The 26,250-nt window shown below is 37.0% G+C and overlaps 1 protein-coding gene across 3 annotated transcripts in view; it reads right to left on the bottom strand.

The window, feature by feature from the left end:
- EPSTI1 (epithelial stromal interaction 1) overlaps window positions 1-26,250 on the bottom strand; it is a 127,204-nt gene that overhangs the window by 26,982 nt on the left and 73,972 nt on the right. For 2 of the 3 annotated variants that reach the window (XM_037060129.1, XM_037060138.1), the window contains exon 8: window positions 11,361-11,444. The exons of the other annotated variant lie outside the window; for it this stretch is intronic. In XM_037060129.1, coding sequence (XP_036916024.1) covers window positions 11,361-11,444 — 84 coding nt within the window. The remainder of the gene's footprint in view (window positions 1-11,360; window positions 11,445-26,250) is intronic. 3 annotated transcript variants of the gene reach the window in all.

Genomic DNA, 26,250 nt, shown 5'->3' with positions numbered 1-26,250 from the left:
AATCACCAGTTGACCATAGGCTGCAGCCTCCTGAATCATTCAAATAGTTTCCTCGGAGGAATGTTCAAGCTTAACACAAAATTTGATGCAGATTTGTTGCTCTACATGCTCATTCATTTTGAATGCAATGGCCACACAGTATGTATGCTCACTTAATGGCATCTACCACTCCACTGACTAGTACAATGAAGTTGTCATTGTTCACACATGCACATTCTAGTCCATGTTTCCTTGGCTGCCAGGTTACATTGATGTTGCACAATCCATTCTTGTTATATTAACAATGGCTGGACATTTTCTGGACATAACCTGATGAGATTCAAGAAAATACAATGGGGCAGTTGATGGCAAATGGGAGAACTGTGTGAGGGGCCAAAGTGCCTGCTTTGAAGGGGACTGAGGTGTCATTGTCATATGTACAATGTTTCTTCTATCTTCTTCAATAAATATCCCTATTTTTCATAGTACATTGTTGGATGCTCTCTGAACAGACTTTGTATTTCCTATCAACTTGCTTCTTTTAAAAAATGTTTTTCATAACAATTATTCATTGTGGAAAATATATAAGTACAGGAACTATAAAAAATATAATAGCCACTCATTAAAAACTCCTATCCAAAGATAAACTAACATGTTCATATATTTCCTTTATACCTTAATACACATAGATTATAGCTTTATATCATCATTTCAGGTCACATTTACAGACCTGCCAAATGCCAGGCATTAGGATAAATCTTCCACACGTTTTCTATCACGTAATCCTAGAAGTGATGTCATGAGGTAAATAACACCCCTACCAGACATAACAGATGAGGCTTGGAGAGAAGTAATTTTTGCACAAAGTATAATTAGAATAGGTAGATTTCCGAACTCCCTCAGACTATTTTATAATTTTTTTCATTTTCATACAGGTGAGCATATTCCCATGTCTTTAAAACATGGCAGTTAATTGCTGCACAATATTCTAAATGTCAAAATCTTCAGATCCTCTATTGCTGATGAAATGGTTTCAAACTTTCCATTAATATCAGTTTAAAAATAAACCACCTTGTTCATACATCTTGTGTGTATTCCTCATTATTTCCTCAGAATAAACATGCACCACTAAAATCTAATACTTTCACTTACAGGAAACTCTTCAGAATTTGATGTTGTTGAAGAGCCCTTCAGTTCACTTCTCACCAGCAGAAGTACAAGGGATTTTGAAGTACATTTTAATAGTTAATCATGTTAAGTTCTCCTTGCCCCAGCAAACACACAAATTATTATCCATATTTTTCAAAAGCCTCTTGTTTAATCTCATGATTATTTTCCCAGCTGAAATGTAGAAAGAGTTTTTCAAGCTGCCTCCAATTCCATTGAAAATTTTATTGGATTTGCATTAAATCATAAATTAATTTGGATGAAACTGCAGTTATTACAATATTGAATTTTACCACTCAGGTGCATCATCATTTCTATTCAAACTGACAGTCATGGATGGATTATAGCAAACTTTAGTTTTTTTTTTAATTGAGCGATTTCTTACATAGTTGCTTTTTGATGAGATTTTTTAATTCCATTATATTTTCTAATTAATTTTTGCTGATGTATGACAAAGTTGTTGAGATATACATGTATATATGTGTGTATATATACATATACATATATTTTACAACCAACTCTTGCTTACTTAACTTCATTTGTCTAGTCATTTTTCAGTTGATTCTGTTGGAATGTACAGGCAAAACTAACTAGAAAAGTTACTATTTAAATTTTTCTTTTCAAGTTGGCTAAAACAATTCCTAACCTTGTTCATTTTATATTAAGAGATTCTTTTTAACTGAAAAGAGCTTTTTATCAAATAATTTTGAGAGGAACTAGGGTAGAATTTTCAGCACAGTACGGGTTGGTGATTGGGGTTGCACATGACCTTATGTTACCACTGCTCTTGTATGTGACCACCTACTATAATGTTGGTTATTGGTTTGAGAGACTACCTATATGCTAAGGAAACCATTTATTTCTAATTCATTCACTTTTTAATTGATAGGAGAGGTTAAAATTTATCAATAACTTTTTACAGCTAAAAAGCTAGTCAAATTTTTATTTCTCTCATGACCTATCTTATTGCAGTTATAAAATACAAAAAGTTAAATAATTAGTGACCTTTGCCAGGTAACTTAGTTGATTAGAGCATCATCCCAATACACAAAGGTTGCAGGTTCAATCACTGGTCAGGGCACATACAACAATTAAAATGAATGTATAAATAAGTAAAAGAACAAAAACTGATGTTTCTCTCTCTCAAATTAATTTTTAAAAGTTATATAGTGATCTTTGCATTCCTAGAATAAACCTTACTTTGCCATGATAAGTTATTTAAGAGAATAATGCCATTTCTAGAAGAAAATTAGAATTTTCTTCTAGATGTTCATCTGTATAAGTTACTGTGTGCATTTGTGTGCTTTCTTTATCAGGCTGTGATATTATACAGATGGTAGTTAAATAACATTAATTCTAAATTATTTCATCTTTTTCCTCACTATAAAATAATTATAGAGCAAAGAAAAAATTTTGTTCCTCATAAACTCCAAAGAACATGACCATAAAATGACCAAAATTTAGCTTGTTGGAGGAAGTAATTCTCACAAAACTTTAGAAATCACTTGCATTTTATTTGACTTTATATATTTTGATCATTTAAGCTATTTTAGAGTTTTATATTTTCTTATAAAATTATTGACTTAGTACATATATTCAATTTATTAGCACAGTATATTACCAATAGTAATATGAACTTACATCTTTCCAAATCTATGGTTTCAGTCCATAGATTTGAATTTCTAATGTTGTGTATTTGCATTTTTAACTCAGTTTTTATTGATTAGAATTGCCAGTGACTTTTTCACTTTGTTGACCTTATCAAAGAACAAGCTGTTGTGTTTTTATAACAGCTGTTTCTTGAAATTTTATTATTAATTTCTGTTCTTATCTTAATTACTTCCTTCAGTAGCTGTTTATTGTTCCTGTTCTAAATTCTTGGACTGGATATTTAACTCATCATTGTTTAATATGGATTGGATTTAAAGTTATGATCTTTCTGAGTATAACATCTCAGAATACAGCTTTGCATGCATTCTTCATCAGGTGCCCTCAGAATAAGTTTTATGTACTCTATAATAATTTGCTATCTCACCCAATAATTGAAGCATTTAAAAAATATTTTTGGTTTATTTTTACTTTCCAAATGACTATATAAAATCAAAAATCATGCAAAAATTAGTAATGCAATCAGTGTATAAGAATTTTTTCTTAAACTCCTAAAAGGTAGAGAGGAGACAGGATAAATTATACACAGAAACAAATATGTGGGATAAGCTGGCACTGAACTAGCAGTGCTTCCGAGTGAGCTCCAGCAGGGAATACTGATGCGGCCGTTAGATGGTCATCTAGAGGCCTGCACTGAAAGCAGTTTGGCAGTGGGCTCTCTCCCCTCCACAGTACACACTAGAGAGCATTGACGTGGTCCACAGGGTAAACAGTGAATGGGGATGGGTGTCTGGGCTCCGAGAAACAGGACAACGTCCCAGGGATCTAGTGACTATAGGAAAACAAGAGGCCACCACATATAAAAGACACGCTCTTGCATATCTCACTCAGCAGAACACCCAAATAAATATGATGTGATAACCATGAATCACCCAACATTTGACAAAGAAAACCATCGGAGATAAAACTTAACATGAAAAGGGAAAAATACTGTTGAAACAGAAAAGAAAATTTTAATGTCTGTATAATCAAAGAAGAAATTGGGAAGAATATTGTACTTATAAAGCAGAGCACTGCTGAAAAAAAGTAAATCAGCAATCATGGTAAATAAACAAATTCAATACACTTGCCAAGTAAGCAGAACAAAAACTTATGAAATAATTTAGGAAGCAGGGTGATCTAGCTACAGGTTTCTCTCAGAATACAATGAAAAGGGCCAAGGAGACAAAGTATAAGAAAAACAATTTTAAAATTTGGAGAACAGATGTAGAATTTCCAAAATCTATTTGATACCTATCCCAGAAATGGAAAACTGAGACAACATAGATTTAGGAAAAAATGTAAAAATAATATAGGAATTTCCTAGAACTGAAGACATGTATTTTGAGATTAAATAGGTCAAGCAAATGTCTTACAAGATTAAAACAAAAATACATAAATTCCTTATCACGGGGAACAGAGAAGAGAAAAAATAGGAAAAGAAAAATAACAGAACAGAAAAAATTCAAGGAATCAAGAAAATAAAGAACAGAAAACAATTAAAAAGTAAATTCTGTAGCAAAGATATATGCAAATATACTGTAATAAATGAGACTATATTAAATTTATCTATTAAAAGAGATTGTAAAACAGGGTTAAAAATCAGCCATTCTTGTCATTAGAAATCTAATTTAAGCCAAGTGACACAGAGAGGTTAAAATTAAGTGATGGAAAAAGAAATTGTCACATACATTCTAACAAAAAAAGTGGCAGTGAAAGGACTTGAATCCAACAAAATAGAAAGACAAAAAGAAATCTAGCTGAAAATCTTTAAGTGGAAAGAGTAATATACTTCATATTGACCAAAATTGATACTGAAAGGGCAGAATTCCCATAAATTTCATTTGTTGGAACTGCTTCCCATATCATGGCAGAACCAATCACAGTCAAGAGGAATGGAATTTTTATGAAAGGTTAAACCAATTGGGATGGGATCCCTGGGATTGGAGTGGTGTCTGTCTTCTCTGAAACACAGGCCATGCTAAGTAGGATGGATGCCTGAAGAAAAAATTAGAGTTTTGGGAGAGAAGTAGGCAATCAGTAATATTTTGTACACTACTCTGAAGCTATTACAACACAATTTATGTCTTTTGCAGTATTACTACACAGTGACTAACTGCTATAAAATAAAAAGTGCAATGTTTTATTTTATCTCATTTTAATTATCTATCTCCTAAAAAGTAAACTTTAGGAGGACATCATTAAAAAGTAAACTTCAGGAGGACGGGAACCTTGTCTATACTGTTCTCTCTCTTTTTTAAAAAATAGAAACAGGATACTTTAAAAAAAGATTTTACCTATTTATTTTTAGAGAGAGGGGAAGAGAAGGAGAGAGGGAGAGAAACATCAATGTGTGTTTGCCTCTCACATGTTCCGTACTGGGGACCTGGCCTGCAACCCAGGCATGTAGCCCTACTGGGAATCAAACCAGCAACCCTTTGGTTCCCAGGTCTGTGTTCAATTCACTGAGGTATACCAGCCATGGCTCTTTTTTTAAAAATTACATTTATTTGAGTGTCATCGGTTAATAAGATTATACAGGTTTCAAGTGCACATTTTTATGGTACATGATCTGTATATTGCATTTTATGCCTGCCACCCAAAGTCATCTTCTGTTACTATATATTTGACTCCTTTTACCCCACCCCTTTCTTCTGATAAGCACCATACTGTTGTCTGCACCTATGACTTTTTGTTTTTATTGTTTGTTCATTTGTTGCTTTCAGTTTTATATACCACATGTGAAATTATATTGTTCTTTACTTTTTTGGTCTGACTTATTTTGCTTAACATGATATTTTCAAGGTCCATCTATGTTGTCACAATGGCAGTATTTCATCTTTTCTCATGGCTGAATACTATTCCATCGTATATATGTACCACACCTTCTTTATCCAATCAGCTAGCAAAGGACACCAGTTGTTTCCTAGTCTTGGCCACTATAAATAATGCTGCAATGAACATAAGGGTGCATATATCTTTGCAAATATATGTTCTCAATTTGGGGGGTAGATACCCAGAAGAGAGGCTGCTGGATTATATGGTAACTCTATTCTTAATTTTTAAAGGAACCTCCATACTGTCTTCCATAGGAGCTGCACCAGTTTACCTTTCTACCAGCAATGAATGATGGCTCCTTTTTCTTTACAACCTGTCCAATACTTGTTACTACTTGTTTTATAGATAATAGCCATTCTAACAGGTGTGATGTGGTATCTCATTATAGTTTTGATTTGCATTTCCCAAATAGCTAGTGCAGTTGAGCATGTTTTCATATATCTGTTGGCTATTTGTATGTCTTCTTGAAAGAAGTGTCTGTTCATGTCCTCTGTTAATTTAATTGGTTTGTTGTTTGTTTGGTATTGAGTTGTATAAGTTCTTCATATATAGGGTTGGACAAAAGTAGATGTATATTTGTGTGAGTATGTAAAACAGAGTTTATTCTTGTATTATTATTTACTATGGCATTATTCTCCATACAAACAACTGTAAATCTATTTGTGCCTCCTCCTATATTTTGGATTAACCCCTTGTCAGAGCTGTTGTTTGCAAATAGCATCTCCCACTCAGTAGGTTGCGTTTTTGTTTTGCTGGTGTTCTCTTTTGCTGTGCAAAAGCTTTTTAGTTCAATATAGTCGCTTTCATTTATTTTTGCCTTTGTGGTCAAATTCATAAAATCTTCTCTAAGACTAAGGCCCATAATTATGTCTTCTTCTATGTAATTTATTGTTTCAGGTCATATATTTGTGTCTTTGATTCATTTTGAGCTAATTTTTGCATATGGGAACTATCCTGTTCTTAATTGAAGCTCTAGCATCTTGCGCAAGACTCAGCACATAATAGGTGCTCACTACATGTTTGTTGATAGGATGAATTAATGGATGGGTAGATGAATGAATACAAAAATATATTATTCTCAGATAATTAAACTCAAATAATGTGGTAAAAGGCCAGAAAAGGAATGTTTTAAAGTAGTGTTGTTAAATTACAGGGAGACAGGGATTCCAAAAAGACCACTGAACTGAATGTTCAGAAGGGATTTTGCCTTCAGAGAGTTGTTTCTATAAGAGCATTTGGGAATGTAAAAAAATTAAGAATGATGTATGTAATAAAGATATGATTAAAAAGCTCTGCACAGCTAAAGAACCACCATCAAAATGAAAAGGAAACCAACCATATGGGAGAACATACTTGCCAATGATACACTGAACAAATATTTGATCTCCAAAATGTATAAAGAACTCATCTGATTCAACACCAGGAAGACAACAATTCAATTAAAAAATGGGCAAAGGACCTGAATAAACACTTCTCCAAGGAGAACATACAGAGGGCATATGAAAGGATGCTCAACATCACTGGCCATCAGAGAAGTACAATGAGATAGCACCTCACACCAGTCAGAATGGCCATCACAAACAAATCAAGAAACAAGTGCTGGTAAGGATATAGAGGAAAGGGAACCCTAGTGCACTGTTGTTGGGAATGTACACTGGTGCAGCCACTGTGGAAAATAAGACAGAATTTCCTCAAACAACAAAAAGTGCAACTGCATTTTGATCCAGCAATTCCACTGCTGGGAATATACCCTAAGAATCCCAAGTCAGCAATTCAGAAGAACTTATGCACCCCAATGTTCATAGCAGTGCTACTTACAATAGTCAAGTGCTAGAAACAGCCTAAGTGCCCATTAGTAGATGAGTGGATCAGAAAACTGTGCTACACACAGTGGAATATGACACAGCAGAAAGACAGAAGGTACTCCCACCTTTTGCAAAAGCATGGATGGAACTAGGGAATATTATGCTAAGTGAAATAAGCCCGGCAGTGAAAGACAAATACCATATGACCTGAGCTGTAAGAAGAATCTAATGAACAAAATAAACCGAGCAAATAGAACTAAAGGCATGGAAACATGGAACAACCAATGGTGACCAGAGGAAAGGGGAGAGGGATTAAGATGGAAGGAAGGGGAAGGGACTAGTCAAAAAACATGTATGAATGACTCATGGACAATAGTATAGGGCACGGGTGTCAAACTCATTTTCACTGGGGGCCACATTGGCCTTGCAGTTGCCTTTAAAGGGCCAAACGTAATTTTAGGACTGTATAAATGTAACTACCATTAACAGTTGAGCGAGAGCTTGTGCTGCCACTGGGTAGAAACAAGATGCATGGCTGGATAAAACAAGGTGGAGGGCCAGATTCAGCCCACAGGCCTTGCCTTTGCCGCCTATAGTATAGGGATTGACTATGGGAGCAGAAGGTGGGCTGGAAAAATTGGGACAACTGTAATAGGATAACAATAAAAATACTCTAAAGTATTGTTATAGTAATATTATCTTAGTCTTTTTATTAATTTGGTAGAAGCAGAAAAGTTGATATATCTGAGAATAGCAAAATCAAAGAAGGAGTTAGTTGGTTTGTTCTTTTTAGAATGAATGCAATAGTGAGCATATTAGTTGATAAAATACAAGTATTAGTCAACAGAGAAAAATACTGAAGGTATAGAGAGGGAAAAGGAATTACAAACAAATTGTAGAAAAAGGAACTTAATCACATGTAAACAGAGAGAAACCTATTGTCCCCAGAGACCAGAGTAAAACAACGTGAAAGTCAGTGACATAAAGAACCAAATAAATGTGCTGTCACCTCAACTTAACCTAGATAATGTATTTACAAATTATTCCAAAGAAAGTATTCAATAAATACTTGTTAAATGAATGGAATGAACAGATATATGAATAGATGCCATGATATAAATGTGTTGTTTTCTGTTTCTTACCAAAGACATGATCTTTCTTATTTTCTTAAGCTAAATCATTGAAGTGATAAGGAATGACAGATTCTACCAGAGAATGCATTCAGTGAACATTTTCTAACAACAGATTTAACAAAAATGTGATAAATAGCCTTATGTATTGTACCATTATTGAAATCCCTAATGAGGAAAGTATCTATGTGCTAATATTATTCCTTTTACCAAAAGCTACAGTAAGTAAAGGGAAACAGTTTATATAAAAGTATGTTCAATCAATAATCAGGAAATATGTATGCATCAATATTTGTCAAACTCTAGAAGAAAAACAAGATTAAGAAATAAAAAGCTTAATTTTCACTGTTTAAAATAATTGCTCAACCTGAAAATTAAATCCCAGATCTGATTTTCTAATCTGTTGAGCATTCTCTTTGTAAAACGTTTTACTTTTAACAGTTTCACATTCCAAAAATATACACTCAACTTTATAAAATACTATTTAAAATTTACACAGAAGTTACTTTAAAATAAATCATATGTGCACTAACTTAATAACACTCTCCTCTGTACCTACCTCAGGACTTAATAGTAAATTAAAAGATCACAGAAACAGCTTAACACTTACATGCCATTTGAAATTGAATGACATTGAAAATACAACATGAAATATACCAGATTTAGCTTCTACTTGTTAACTCCCAGAATATTACTATAATGTTGCTTATTTGATTGTGGATTTCAATACAGCCTTTGTCAAAGGAAAAATATATTTCTTTTTTTAAAAAAGCACCAGGGAACAAAAATGTTTCATAGCATAGTAGCTTAATAACTAAATTTAGAATTTGCATTATTCTTTTAACAGTTTAATTACTGCCTACTATGAACAAAATAGGTTAGTGACACAGTCATTTATACTGTGTGCTGGGTGAAACCATGAGCAAGTAAGGGATTGACTGCTGTTGGAAAGAGGGTAACAGTCAAATTCAAGAGTCAAATTATAGCAACAACAATTAGTACAATATATATATATATAGTCCATTTTATAATGTGAGTTTCACACAAAACTGCAATCATAAATTATGCTTGTGTGGCAAAGACATAAAAATGAAAAATTAAACCAAATCAAGAAAATGTGAATTCGAGTTAATTGCATAATTGATTAAATGGACTTGAGAGATATTCTGGAATAAATGACAGCATATATCGATCACCAATATAGCAACAATAAAGTTAAAGAATGAGAATTATGGAGAAAATAATGGTCTCCAACTAGCTGAATAACTTATTTTGCTTTTTCAAAGGACTTGGAATGCAGAGGCACCTCGGAGCTAACCTCTGGTATTCCTCCTTATTCTCAGCCCATGTTGAGGAGCTCCTGGCTTTTCCTAGGCCTATGTATCAAAGCAAGTATTACCATCAAGTCAGAACACTGAATGTTTTCAGTTGCTGTGCCAGAAATTTCGTATTCTAATGAGAATTACCCTTCTAAGCACTCTTCTTAGGAAGCTCTGCATTCACTGCACCTATTTCTACTCCTCAGAAACTGTGAACTGCTTCACATATTTCTACACATGTATAGAGTATCTTTATGTCCTTTATGTATATTTTAGATAAATATTTAAGCCAGTTTCATGAATGTGTATATGTACTTTGTATGCACTATAGCATTCCCTGGACACTGCTTGTAACGTTATACGTACATGTTTGAATTAAAAATGGTTATATTTTGTAGATGAGAAGTTCACGAGTGTTCTCTAATCTCCATGAACTGCTGGTACCAATTATATATAACACACATACTGTAGCCCCCATGAGATAAAGTAGTATGGTAGTTTTGACTAGAATTAGCCACCATGTTGTGTACTGCTCTGCCTGGTTTCAGGAATTGTAGCTCTCTACCTCCTGTGGCTAAGGATGAGAGAGCTAGAGCTACGACCTCTGGAATGTGAGCAGCAGGAGACAAAGTTTGTCTCTGGTAGCAAATGCTGCCTCAGTTTCCTCCCTGCCCCCAAAGCATGGTCGGACAGGTAAGACCCCTCAGAGGAGGGGCAACCTAGGTCAGACATGATCACCTGATAGGCCTTCATGGAAGGACTCGGGGGGCTGCAACAAAGAGCAATGGACTCTCACCCCCAGGCTTTGAGATAGCCTGAGTCCCCATGTCTTCTGGGAGAAGTGCTTCCTGGCTCTAATCCTCTTAAGCCTGAATACCTGTTGGGGAGATGTGCAGCTCTTTGCCCTGCTAGAGCATGTTCTGGAGAAAAATCTAGCATCACAAAGACTTCCTGATAAACCTGTGAAATTTGCTCTGCCAAGAGTGCTTTAATTCATATGTTAAGGGTTCAAGCAAGAAACCCTAAAACTTTTCCTGACAGACTCTGACTCAGACTAAGCCCTCAGATTTCTTTGAAATGTTATCTACAGTTTGATCATTGCTGCCCTGTATTCCTGTGTATTAGAACCCAATAAAAGTCCTTGGAGGAAGGGGCTCAAGGCCTTTTTCCCCTGAGAAACTGGCCACTGCTCAAGGCCCGTTTCCTCTGGGAAACTGGCTACCTCTCCTCCCCAAGCAGATCACATCATGTCTCAGTCATGTTTATTCTCATCCGTGGCACATGGGGGGACCTGCGAGGGAAGTCGCCCCACACCGCTATATTTTAAGACATATCCACCTCACTTTTTAGTGTTAATGGCTTATGTTATTTTTCCAGGATTTTCATGCATATAAATATTTCTGTTCGGAAACACTTCAAAGTTATTGTCAGAAGTAAATAACAATTAGCAATGACTAACAGGGCATTGTGAATACCTTCTGATGTTGTTCTTCCTTCATTTTTTGTAATTTTCTATTTTCTTCTTCCTTTAGAGAATCCTTATGTGCCTGGCTTTTGGCCTGTAAAGGCATAGGAAGAAAATCTTAGGAAAAAGCATCACCACAATATACTAGTCTGTCTACCATGGATTTGGTTTTAATGAACTCATCCTCTGTACTAAGCATACAGCATGCTTTCCATACACAGTTGCCTATTGAGTGATTTATGCATATGTCTGAACATGCCCCTTGGGATATATAAAAAAGAAGGCTAGTGAGGCACATTTTAAAGTATGATCTATTAACTAAGCTTTAAAAATACCAATTCAGAGATAGTCAACATACTGTGTTATTTCTAATGAGAAGGCTTTGAAATAGAGAAAAAAATATTTTTTCAAGAATATTTCAATTGACCGATCAGTCAATATCAGGGACAAGCAACAGTGGCACTGACTAGAAGCACTGTTATATCTACCGCTCACTAATGGTGTCCTATTAAATAGTCTGTCAACTGGTGACTGATACCACACTATTCCAGACGCACATTTCTTTCTTAGTCTTTGCATTTCCAATCTATACCTGGAGCTCAGTCCTATTTTCAAGCAGAAAAACAAGGCCTATTTAAGAGCACAAAAGTCATCATTCTGGCTGAATGAGGACCAGGGGGAGCCTTAAGAGAGCTAGCACACACAGCAAGGTGTCTTTAGTTTCACAGACCCACCATGTCAGGGTTCCACACACTGGTACAGTAACCAGATATTCTGGAATTTATGAGATATCAAGTATTCTGTCTCTCTCACACTGATTTGTAGTCCACCCTCTGTAAGGCACAGAGGCCAGGCTGATAAGCTAATGTGTTCGAAATTCCATTTTCTCATAAAACTACCAGCATCCTCATGGCAGTAGGCTGCATATTGTAGGTCTAGTTCTTTGACCTACAGTGCATATTGTAGGTCTAATAATCCACAAAGCTTATGTAGGCTTATCCTCCCCACCCTTTTCTCTTACTATAAGATTTCCTCAAGCACTTCTTAATTCATTCCCCCATTTCTGTCACTATAAAACCCATTTCCCATCAAATAATCTCATCAATAACATTACTAATTAAAATAGTGGAGCTCTGAGTGTTTGTTCAGAAATCCATTGTATATACAAACCCCACTATGGCTATATCCTCTTATCTATACACTAAACAAAAGGCGACTATGATAGGACAGAATGACCCTTATTTTTAGAGAAGGCTAGTCTTCATCACAAATATTCTACATAAAACCTAAAAGGGGAGGGGGAAGGACAGGGAGTGCATCTTCTAATCAAGACATTAAAAGAAGGAGTAAAATATTCAGTTAAATCAGAAATGATGACTTCAGTCAGGAACCTAAATTCTATTTGTATGTACTCCTTCCTTTTAAATTTAACCACTTGTTCTTTTATCAGAATATGGTCCTAGGTTTTGACTAAAAAAGAAAAGTTAGACACATTAAGTGTAATTTAAAAGGCTCCAGAAACTGGGAGGTCACATAGCACCTTACTATGAAGACTTCAAAGTTACTTGCCATCCTAATATGTTCTCACCCAGCTGTGATCTCTAGGCAAGACAGGAAGTTTCTGTTTAGAAATAGGGAAAAAAAACACTTTTGATCACTATTTTCCTTAGTTCTAACTGCTAGAATTTTCTATGCCACTGTATTCACATATTTTTATCATTAAATACTAATTTAATGTATTAAAACTTAAATTTTTGTTATTCAATGAAAACGCACAGTTTTAATCATCCTCTCCCAAAAGCTATACTTATAATGTAAGCATTCAATAAACAATATTTAAGCCTCCTGTGTGCAAGCTCTGTGTTAAGACATGATCCCAGATCTCAAGTGCTTAGAGCTTAGTGTGGAAGACAGACAAGAAGATTAATCACTACAGTACATCATGATAGCTACAAAGAAGAATATTTAACTAAACTGGATCAAAGATATTTTCTCAAAGTGCATGGCACAAAGCTGTGTTTTAAAGAGCACAAATCACACTAAGTAGGGGTAAGAATATTTGAACAAATGAAAAATAGCATTGTATTGGTTTGCTTAGGCTTCCAAAACAAAGTATAATGATCTACACAGCTCAAACAACAGAAATTTGCTGTCTCACAGTTTTGGAGGCTGGGAGTCCAAAATCAAGGTGTCTGCAAGGTTGGTTCCTTCTGAGGACCATGATATAAGGGTCCAGGAGTCTTTTCTTGGATTGTAGATGGGCATCTTCCCTCTGCACATGTCTGTCTGTCTGGCCAAATTTCCCCCTTATGAAAAGATACCTTCCCTATTGAATTAGAACCCACCCTAATGAGATTATTTTAACTCAATTACTGTTTAAAGCCCAATATTCAAATAAGGTCACACTCTGAGGTACTGGAATTTAGGACTTCAACATATAAATTTGGCAGGGGGGCAAACACAATTCAACCTGTGACAAACATTAAGTTCGTATATTAAGATGATGGAATAAAAATGCTTCTGTTCCATCTTTCTTTCAAAAATCACCCTAAACGGAGGAGGAAATTAAACAAACAAACTCTATCTTCAGAAACCAAGAGATAGCTCACTGGCTATCTGGGAATAGAGAACATGCATAAGACTCCAATTTTCTCCACAGATCAATGCGAAGGTCCAATATTTGTATCAGTTGCTGGGGGAGACTGAAGGATGACAGGAACGTGTCCACACCTGCTCCCACCCTGAAAATTCAGATGTAATTCTCCCAATCCTGACAGGAAATTAAAAAATGTATTCTCTGCATTATACTAAACAAGGAATGCCTCACTCAGAGCCAGCAGCAGTGAAATCCCTGGTTGAGAATGAAAGGATTCTGAGAAATCCTGCATACTGAGCACTGAGCCTCTGGGCCACCTTCCTTGAAGTTTTCTTTCCTTTTTAAAAAAGTATGTTATCGATTATGCTATTACAGTTGTCCCAATTTTTCCCCCTTTGCCATCCCTCCAACCAGGGCCCTCTCCTCAGGTAATCACCTCACCAGTGTTCATGTCCATTGGTCATGCATATAACTTCTCTGGCTACTCCACTTCCTATACTGTACTTTCCATCCCCATGGGTATTCTGTAACTACCAATTTGTATTTCTTAATCCCCTCACCTCTTCACCCATGCCCTCACAGCCCACTCCCACCTGACAACCATCAAAACACTCTCTGTATCCATCATTCTGTCTTTAAAAGTAAACAAGAACAGAATTTCAATTAGTGTCTCCTTCATTTCTGACTGGATCTTTTTTCTGCTGCTGAGGTCCTCACTAAGATCTTTGAACATCATCATAACCAGTGTTTTGAATTCTGCATCTGATAAATTGCTTATCTCCATTTTTTTTCAGCTCTTTTCCTGAAGTTTTGATCTGCTTAGCATTTGGGCTATGTTTCTTTGTCTCCTCATTTAGGCAGCCTGTCTGTGTTTGTTTGTATGTATTAGGTAGAGCTGCTTAGACTCCACATTTTGATAGTGTGGCCTAATGTAGTAGGTGTCCTGTAGGGTCCAATGGCACAGCTTTCCCTATCACTCAAGCTGGGTACTTGAGGTGTGCCCTTCATGTAGGTTGAGAACACCTTCTTCTTGTAGTTGAGACTTGGTTGCTATTAGTAGATCAATGGGAGCGATTTACCCAGACCAGTCAGCTGTGACTACTGACCACCAACCTCTGCGCTCCATGGAAGATCAACTGTGCAGAAGCAGGGTGCCAGTGCTCTGACATGGTCTGTATCTGTCCACTGGGTACATGGGCTCTGGGGTTTCTCAGGTAGCACAGGCCAAGTTCAGCCCTTACCTATGTTTTGCCTGGGGCCACTCTTTCGAGCTATCAAGCAATCTGAGATGGCTGCTACTTGTGCTGGCCTTGGAGATACCCAGGTGAAGACAAGCTGTGAATCTAGGCTGGCTGCTGCTGATACAGGGGCTAGGGCTCACTGACCACCTGTTACTTTTTTAATAGAATTTAGAAATGGCCTATACCAGCCATTCATACAGAAAACGAGCTTGCATGGGCCCATAAATTGGGTGGGGCATAGTCCCTGGGGATTTCCAAGGTGGGTCAAACAGTGTTAAGCAGGATAATGGAGTCTCAGATATGGCACCAGTTTGCTATCTCTTTGAGGGGAGGGTTTAGAAAAGGGACAATGGCCTCTGCTCGCCTTGATTCCAGACACTTCAGTTTCTCCCTGTATATCTCTGGTGCCTTTCAAGCTACTACCCCAGGTCTGGAGCTCAGAGGGAGTGAGTCTAAGTGGTTGAATCTGTGTGGGTTCTTTAAGAGGAACTACTTGGGGATCCAGCAGATTTTTCCACCAACTTAATCTCTGTTTTTTTGTTTTTGTTTTTGTTTTTTCAGCCAGAGGCTGTGGGGACTTCTGTTCCTGGCACTGGAACCTTGTGCTGGGGGCCTGGTGTGGGACTCCTCACTCCCCAAATATCCACCTCAAATTTTCATTCACCATGTGAGGGTGAGGAACCAGCCTATTTTGCTTCTGCATCCTCCTACCAGTCTGGATGGATGTGGTTTCTTTAATTCCATAGTTTTCAGACTTCCATTCTGACAGTTCTGAGTGATAGTTGTATATTTTAGCTGTAATTTTGATGTGGTTGTATGAAGAGGTGAACCATGTCTGCCTATCCTGCCATCTTGACTGGCAAGTCCTTACTTGAAGTTTTCATATGCTCTCTGCCCTTTCCTCTGAGAGGCAGAAAGTGATATTTTATTCATGAAACAAGAAATGATTGTATTTTTTAAATGCCACAGAAAAAAGCTCTTGGCAATTAAAACTATCTCCTCTCAGGACTTCCAACCAAGATGAAGGTGTAGATAGACACACTGTGCCTCCTTGAACAACCCAAATAAGGACAACAATTTAGAAAGAAAATAACAACCAGAACTGACAGAAAATTGAACTGTATGGAAGTCCGACAACGAAGGAGTTAAAATAGACTCATTCATCCAGATTGATAGGAGGGGCAGAGTCGGGCAGCCAAGTTCAGAGGGGTATAGGCAGAAAAAAGTGGCATTGGGCATGCAAGTTGGTGGAGGGCGGACCCTGGGTACACAGGGGGTGGCTGGTGGACCCCAGGTGTGGGGTGGCAATGGGAAGACCCAGGGAGGGAGATTGTGAAGCTGGGCACAGAGTGAAAGGTGGCTGGCTGACCAGGTGGTTCCACATTCATGTGAAGATAAAGCAGGCAAAACTGGGGAGTGAGACAGGCCACAACTCAGGGTCCCAGCATGGAGAAATAAAACCTCAAAACACTGACTGAAAATACCTGTGGAGGTTGAAGTGCCAGGAGAGACTCCTAGACTTACAGGAGAGTTCATTGGAGAGACTCACAGGGTCCTAGAATATGCACAGGCCCACCCACATGGAAATCAGCAGCAGAAAAGCCCAGTTTGATTGGGAGAAGCTCAGAAGGGACTGAAATCTGACAGAGAGTGGAGCAAGTGCCATTGTTCCCTCTCAGACCCACCCCCACATACAGTGTCACAACCCAGCAACTGGGTTGTCCCACCCTAGTGAACACCTAAGGCTTCGCATCTCATATGTAACAGGTGCAACAAGACAAAAAAATGGCCCAAACAAAAGAACAGATCAAAACTCCACAGCAAATATGACTAAGCAATGAAGAGACAGCGAACCTCTCAGATGCACAGTTCAAAGCACTAGTGATCAGGATGCTCACAGAATTGATTAAATTTGGTCACAAATTATATTTTAAAAAATGAAAGCTATGCTAAGTGAAATGAAAGAAAATGCACAGGGAACCAATAGTGATGGGAAGGAAACTGGGACTCAATTCAGTGGAGTGGACCAGAAGAAAGAAACATCCAATCCAAAAAGAATGAAAAAACAAGAATTCAGAAAAATGAGGAGAGGCTTAGTTATCTCCAGGACATCTTTAAACACTCCAACATTCAAATTATAGGGGTAATGGAGGGGAAGAGGAAGAACAACAAGTGGAAAAGTTATTTGACCAAATAATAAAGGAGAACTTCCCCAATCTGGCAAAGAAAATACACTTCCAGGAAGTCCAGGAAGTCCAGGAAGCTCAGAGAGTCCCAAAGAAATTGGACCCAAGGAGGAACACAACAAGGCACATCATAATTACATTACCCAAGATTAAAATGAAGGAGAGAATGCTAGAAGCAACAAGTGATAATGAGACAGTAACCCACAAAGGAGTTCCCATCCTTTGCAGCTCCCAAAGGAGACTATCCATTGATTTCTCAAAAAAGACCTTACAGGCAAGAAGGGGCTGGAAAGAGCTATTCTAAGTCATGAAAGGCAAGGACCTACATTCAAGATTGCTCTACCCAGCCAAGGTTTCATTTAGAATGGATGGGCAGATGAAGTGCTTCTCAAATAAGGTCAAGTTCAAGGAGTTCATCATCACCAAGTCCTTATTATATGAAATGTTGAAGGGACTGATCTAAGAAAAAGAAGATAAAAAACACATATAGTAAAATAACAGCAAACTTACAATTATGAACAACCACACCTAAAACAAAAACAAAATCAAACTAAGCAAGCCACTAGAACTGGAACAGAACCACAGAAATGGAGGAGAGAGGGGGAAAAGGTACAGAAAATAAGTAGCATAGATGGTAGGTAGAAAATAGACAGGGGGAGGACAAGACTAGCATGGGAAATGCAGAAGCTAAGGAACTTATGATACATGGACATGAATTAAATGGGGGGAATGTGGGTGAGATAGGGTGTGCAGGGTGGAGGGGAATGAAGCAGGGGAATGGGACAACCGTAATAGCATAATCAATAAAATTTATTTAAAAACNAATGGAGGAGAGAGGGGGGAAAGGTACAGAAAATAAGTAGCGTAGATGGTAGGTAGAAAATAGACAGGGGGAGGACAAGAATAGCATGGGAAATGCAGAAGCTAAGGAACTTATGATACATGGACATGAATTAAATGGGGGGAATGTGGGTGAGATAGGGTGTGCAGGGTGGAGGGGAATGAAGCAGGGGAATGGGACAACCGTAATAGCATAATCAATAAAATTTATTTAAAAACAAAACAAAAATACCTGTCTCCTTTCCCTCTGCAAAAAATAAACCACTAAAATACTTAGATTAGTATCTAAGTAGTTACGCACACACACACACACACTTTTTCCTCTCTCTCACATAATTACTTGACATAATATATCTGCTCCCAGTTTCTTAAACAATGCTCCTAAAATCAGTATAATTTTCCAAGTGATAAGAGCACTAGTAGCATCTTTTGTTCTAATGAGGTGACTCTGGGTGGCTCCATGATTACAAGCTTGGAATTTTCAGCTTCACCCACCCCATCCTCTAGACAGGGCACAGGAGCTAGAGATGGAGTTAATAATTGATCATGCCTATGTAAAAAACCCTCTATCAACATCTCAGAAATAAAGGGATTTAGGAAACATCTAGCTAGGAGAACACAGCCATGTTCCAGGAGGGTAGCCACACCTCAACTCCATGGTAACACAGCTTTTCTGTTCAGAACCCTCCTAGACCTTGTCTTACAGCTGCCTTTGTCTGGCTGTTTATCTGTATCTTTTATCATATCCTCATTATTTTTATTTTTTACTGTATTTTTCCACCACTATTTATACTCCTTATATTGCCCTGATGCCCACACCCCATGCAATTACCACACTGTTGCCCATGTCCATGAGTTGTTTTTCCTTTTTGCTCAGTCCCTTCACCACCCGACTTCTGCCCCCATAGCTATCAACATGCTCCTTCCTATCTATAAGTCAGTCTCTATTTTGCTTGGTAGTTCATTTGTTTATTAGAATCCATATACCAGTGAATTTGTATGTCATTTATCTTTCTCTGACTGGCTTATTTCACTTAGCATAATGTTCTCCAAGTCCATCAATACTGTTACAAACAATAAATTTTTCTTCCTTTTTATAGCTGAGTAGTATTTCATTGTGTAGATGTCCCAGAGTTGTTTTATCCACTCATCTGCTGATGGACACAGGCTGCTTCCATACCTTGGTGATTGTAAATAACACTGCAATGAACATAGGGGTGCTTATATTCTTTCAAATTAGTGTTTTGACTTTCTTAGGCTATATTCCCAGAAGTGAAATTTATGGGTCAAAAAGTGTTCCATTTTAACTTTTTGAGGTATCTCCATACTGATTTCCACAGTGGCTACACCAATCTGTATTCGCACTAACAGTGCAAAAGTGTTCCCCTTTCTCTGTATCTTTGCCAGCACTTTTTAAAAATTTATTTATGATAGTCATTTTGACAGGTGTGAGGAGAGATCTCATTGTCATTTTAGTTTGCATTTCTCTAATGATTTGTGACACTGAGTATCTTTTGATATGTCTATTGGCCATCTGGTGACCTCTTTGGAACAGTGTCTATTCAGGTCCATTTTTTAATTGGCTGTTTTTTTGGTATTGATTTTATAAGTTCTTTATAAATGTTGGATATTAACACCTTATCAGATGTATCACTGGTGAATATGTTCTCCTATTCAGTGGGTTGTTTATTTTATTTTATTGATGTTTTCCTTTGCTGTGCAAAATTTTTTTAGTTTGATATAGTCCCATTCACTTACTTTTTCTTTTGTTTCCCTTACCTGAAGAAATATATCTGATAAAATGTAGCTATAAGCAATATGAGATTTTACTGTCTATGTTTTATTCTATGATTTTAGGGTGCAACATTTAAGTCTTTAATTCATTTTCAATTTTATTCCTGTGTGTGGCATAAAAAGGTAGTCTACTTTCATTTTTCTGTACATATTTGTCCAATTTTCCCAACACCATTCACTGAATAAAATATCTATAGCCCATTGTATGTGCTTGCTTCCTCTGTTGAATATTAATGGAGTATAAAGGTGTGGGTTATTATTGGGCTCTCTACTCTGTTTCATTGATCTATATGTCTGTTTTTATGACAATATCACACTGTTTTTATTATTATGTCATTATAGTAAGGATTGATATTAGGTAGTATGATTCCTCCAACTTTGTTCTTCTTTGTTAGGATTTTTGTTGCTATATGGGGCCTCTTGTGATTCCATATACATTTCTTAAATATTTCTTCTAAGTCTGTGAAATACATCATTGGAATCTTGATAGGAATTGCACTGAATCTTTAGATTGCTTTGGGTACATTGACATTTTAATAACATAAATTTTTCCTATCCAAAGACATGGTATATGCTTCCGCTTATTTGTAGCTTCTTCAGTTTATTTCTTTAGTGTCTCATAATTTTCCAAGTACTTGTCTTCTATATCCATGGTTAGATTTATTCCTGGTATTTTATTCTTTTTATAGCAAGTGTGAATGTGATTGTTTTCCTAACTTCCCTTTCTGTTAGTTCATTATTGGCATATAAAAATGCAACTGATTTCTGGATATTAATTTTGTAACCTGCTACTTTGCCAAATTCATTCATCAGTTCTAACAGTTTCTTGGTGGAATCTTTGGGGCTCCCTATGTACATTATCATGTCATCTGCAAATAAAGTCAGTTTTACTTCTTCCTTTCCAATTTGTGTGGCTTTTATTTCTTTTTCTTTTCTGATTACTATGGCCATGACTCCCAGTATTATGTTGTATAAGAAAGGTGAAAGCAGACATCCCTATCTTATTACCAATCTTAAGAGGAAAGCTTGTAATTTTTGCTCATTGAGCATAATGCTGGTAGTGGGTTTGCCGTATATGGCCTTTATTATGTTTAGGTGTGTTCTCTCCCCATTTTGCTGAGAGTTTTTATAAGTGGGCACTGAATTTTATCAAATGTTTTCTGCATCTATTGATATGATCATGTAGTGTTTAGTCTTCATTTTGTTTATGTGGTGTATCACATTTATTGATTTGCAAATGTTGTACCAACACTGCATCCCTGGAATAAGTCTCACTTGATCATGCTGTATGATCTTTTTGATGTACTGCTGTTTTTAGTTAGCTAATATTTTGTTAAAGATTTTAGTATCTATATTCATCAAGGTTATTGAGCTATAATTTTCTTTTTTGTAGTGTCTTTATATGGTTTTGGAATTAGGATATTGTTGGCATATAGGATGAGCTTGGGAGTCTTCCATTCTCTTGAATTTTTTCAAGAGAATAGTTTAAGAAGTAGAGGTGTTAGTTCTTCTTAAAATCTTTGGTAAAATTCACCTATGAAGCCATCCGTTCCAGAGTTTTTGTTTGTTGGGAGTTTTTGATTACTCCTTCAATTTCACTAGGTGTAATCTGTTTTTTTTTAAGCCATTGAGCATCCTTATAATCTTTTCTTTGAATTATGTATCAGATAAATTGCTTTCCCCCATTTCATTTACCTTTTTTTTCTAGAGAATTCTCTTGTTCTTTCGTTTTTGGCCTTTTTTGGTCTTTCCATTTTGGCTACCTCTTTGCATTTGTTTCCACATATTATTTTAGATCTGCAAAGACTCTGGTGCACCCCACTGTCTTTGACTGGCTCTGGACAACCTGTTTGTGGCTATCAGTGATCCACAGCTTGTGGCTCTATCTGCTGGGCCTGGATGTTTGCAGAAAAACAAGGCTGTGTGACAAGACAGCTTTTAGCATCACTGGCCCTGGAAGAGGATCAGCTAAAGTCTCAGACCCAGAGACCCACCATTGCTTTCAGCCGTTCTGTTAGGCTTAAGCCCTGAAATTGCCTCCAAATGTACTCCTCTTCAGCCTGGCTTAAGCTCCACAGAGTGGAGTAAGAGGGATTCCTGCAGATGGGGCTATTGCTTCCTCCCAGAATGGTGCCACTTGAAGAAGAGCACTCTGCCCAAGAAAGATGGTTTCTGCAGTATGTAGAATGACTCAACACAGCGATTCTGGTAACTGACCCTTCAGTTCTCTCCTGAGAGCCTCCAATCAACCCCAGACTGCTCTCGCATCTCTAGTCCACTCTGCCCTCACTCTGCCTGAGCCCAGTAAATGATTGCAAGTGAAATTTTGTGCATTGGCCCTTTAAGAGGCCCTCTCTATCTATAGCTGTCTCTCTTTGGCTGAGGGAAACCCAACTATTTTCACAGCTGGATGTTATTTGGGTTCTTTTCCTGGTTCTGATGCTCTAAGTTGGGGACCCCAATTTGGTGTTTAAACCCCACACTCCTCAGGGAACGCCCCTCATTTGGTGCTAAAATATCCCTCCAGAGCTTCAGCTGCACTTGTAGGAGCCCAGCCAGCCCTCTCACACCTCTTCACTTCCTACCAGTCAAGTTGTGGTGATGCGGTTTCTTCTGTAAGTCCTTGACTATAAGGCTTTTCTCCAGCTACTGTTCAGTTGGTTATTCAGCATGATTTTTCCGTAATTTAGTTTCAATTCCAGTTTGCTGTTTGGAGGAAGTTAGCGTAGCTTCTACCTACTATGCTACTATCTTGAGTCCCCTATCATATTCTTTAATAAACTGATAGATGTGTTACCCTGAGTTCTGTAAACTGCAGTAGCAAATTGGTCAAACCCACCGAACCTCCAATTTGCAGCCATGTTGGACTGAAGTTGGACTGAAGTAACCTAGGGACCTACTAGCTATGAGTGGCATCTGAAGTGGAGGCAGTCCTGTAGGACTAAGCCCTTAAACAGTGGGAACTGACACCATCTCTAGGTAGATAGGGTCTCAACTGAGTTCAATCATAGGGCACCTAACTGGTGTCACAAATTACTCGATGTAAGAGAAAAAAAACATTCATCTGGTGTCAGAAGTGTTGAGAGTATGGTAGTTGTGTGAGTAAAGAAGACATGAAGAAGAAAAAGGACTGGGATTTTTTTCTAAGTCAATATGCCAGGAAGTGGGGGGTGGGCAAGAGTCATCAAGAATAAGTTAAAGCAGAAAAATAAATTTTTATGAAGTTAGAAAATAAATCCTGGAGGCGTACTATTTGAATAAAAAGAATTCCATTAAGAGAAAATGAAGAGAAATAAATCAAAGAAATAACACAAGAAAATCATCTAAAACTAGAAATGAGTTTCCTTTATTTTTGAAAAGGAATAACAATGATCCCACACTAAGGCATATCACTATAAATTGCAGAATACCAGGGAAAAAATAAAATATTAAAGTATTTACAGGGAAAGTAGGAAAAAAACCTCATATAAGGACCAATATTCAGATGGCCTTTGATTTCTCAGGAAACAATACTCAAGGCTAGAAGAAGAAAATTATGAAGAAAAATTCTTTTTAATTTGGAATACTTACCAGAAAATTGTAAACTAAGAATAAGAGATGAATAAAGATAATTTCAGATACACAGGAATCTGAACATGCATCTTATCTTGAAAAGCTACTAAATAATAGGCTCCCTCAGAACAAAAAATAATGATAATAAAGCAAGACTACAGATGAGACCTAGAAATCAGGGGCCCAACATATGAAGGCAGTAACAACTATTCCGCTGATGAATTCACAGCAGTGGTTCTTATCATCGACAGCACACACAGAATTACATGGGGAGCTTTAAAAGCCCTGAAGCCCATGCGTCAATACAGCAGGACATCTGAGGGCATGACCCAGGCACCATTGAATTTTAAAGCCCCCCCAGTTGATTTCAGTGTGCAGACAAGGATGAGAACCATTTTTTGAAAGTTTCAGAATAAGAACTGTGTAGAAGCCCTAAAGAGCAACCAGCCCAGGTTAAGGTAGGAGGTCTTATCCCTTCCGGAGGGCTGTGGAAGGGATATTTCCAAGAGGGAAAGAAACCTGGCATTGACAAACTATCTAACAAGCAAAAAACAGAAATTGTGTGGAAATTTGGATGAAGAAGCACTTTGCAAACTATCACAAAAGCTGGGGAAAGTCAGTCAAATGTTCAAAGGAAACTAAGAAAATGCAAAAGTAAAATGAAATTTTCTAAAAGTTGTGAAAAAAGAAAATGTAATTGGCTTAGCAGTGAGAAAGTATTCATATTGTCATAAAAAGAAAAAGGATGAAATAATGAAGTTACATTAGGAGAACAGGGGAAATAAATTATTAAGAACTAAAAGTTATTAATCATGAGACAGCCACATACATGTTAACAGATAATGTGAAATCAAAAAAATGTGAAAACAAAAAAAAAAACAGTTGGCAGAGTATGGTGGGATGAATAATGGCTTCCTAATGATGTTCATGTCCTAATCCCTGGAAGCTCTGAATACTACCTTATGTGGCAAAATGGAATTCACAGAAATTAAGGATCTTGTGGAGAGGATGCTGGGTGATCCAGGTGGGCCCAATATAATTACAAGGTTTCTTATAAGAGGAAGGCAAAGTCAAGGAGTATGGAGAAGGGCCCATACTCTTTGGGGAAGGGGCCATCCACAGTGATGTGAATGGAAGTGGAGATCAGAATGATACAGCCACATGCCAAGGAGCCACAGGATGATGGTCGCCAACAGACACTGGAAGAGGCACAGAACAGATTTCCTGCTAGAGCCTCCAGGAGGAACCAGCCCTGCTGACACTGGATTTTAACCCCTTTGTACTCATTTCTGACTCTGATTCCAGAATAGTAAAAGAATAAACATGTGTTGTTTTTTGCCACTAAGTTTGCAGTAATTTGTTATAGCAGCAATGGGAAAGTTTTTATTGAGGTATAATTGACATATAATATATAAGTTTAAGGTTTAAACTTAATTCAATATTTATATCTATTGTGGAATCATCAACACAGTAGTCTAATTGACATCCATCCATCATCATACATTGTTATAAAACCTCTTCTTGTGATGTGAACTTTTAAGGTCTATTCTTTAGCAACTTTCAAATATGTGATATAGTATTAACTATAGGCACCATGCCATACCTTAAATACCCATTACTTTATAAGCAATGGGAAATTAATAAAAGGAGTTTAAAGTGTTGCAGCAAAAGTAGGACTGAAGGCATGCAAAGAGCATATGCCCCTTAAGTGTTGACTTTTAAAGAATATGTGACACATGGAGAAAAATTAAAATAACCAAGTTTCAGTAAGTGTTTAGAGTAGTGAAAGTGAAAGGATATGGCCATACAGATATAAGTGATTGAGAAGTGTCCTTAAAACATTAATGTGCACACAAATCACCCACAGACCATGTTTAAATGCAGCTTCTGAAATAAGTCTGTAGTGGAGATTAAGATTTGTCTACATTTCTGTAAGTACTCAGGTGATGCCCATGCTGCTGGTCTGGGAGTGGCAAAGACCTAGACATTAGAGAGAAGTGAGTGGGAGGAAAGGAGCAGAGAGAAGATAGCACTTTTTGATTAAGCTAAGGCATTCTGACTTTATCCTTGAACATATAGTGGCCACTGGGCAATGGAACAACAGGATGAGAGTTTTAACAATTATTATTCTCTCTAGAAGAAGAGGAAACAAGGGGTAGCAAACGAGAGACTGGAAACTATTAAGTGTGCATGCTTTTGTCTGAAGTCATTATGTGTAAAATATAAAGAATTTTCTTATAGTCTTTTTCATTGACATAATTATATAGTATTTATTAAATTCCTGTCTGCCCATGAGAGATCCACATGTAAGTAGCATAAGAAAAACAATATTCTCAGAAAAGTTGCATTATATAAAAATTAAAATTGTTTCTTAAAAAATACTTGAAACCCTGCAGCTCTTCACATCCCATGTAAATGGGCATCACACAGTATTCACGTTCCATATATTGACCATAATTGAGGCAAACCACAGGTGTCACAGCTTTGCAAAAGTTTGACGTACATGTTTGACTTTCCTTAAGCATTAGATGGTTCTGCAAAGCAGAGAAAATCTATGCAGATGTATTAGCTAGAATAAGTATATAATATGGGTAAAAACTGAGTTGAATATGTGGCAAAAAATAAGTAACAATTTGGTGTCAAAATCCGAGAAGCTATTGAATTCATTTCATAAGGAACCATCCTGGGGTT

This window comes from Sturnira hondurensis, unplaced genomic scaffold (assembly GCF_014824575.4).
Source record: "Sturnira hondurensis isolate 20B ecotype Veracruz unplaced genomic scaffold, ASM1482457v3 Scaffold0001074, whole genome shotgun sequence".
NCBI classification, from domain to species: Eukaryota; Metazoa; Chordata; class Mammalia; order Chiroptera; family Phyllostomidae; genus Sturnira; species Sturnira hondurensis.
The sequence above is the reverse complement of the archived record's forward strand: the minus strand, read 5'-3'. Positions and strand labels throughout refer to the sequence as shown.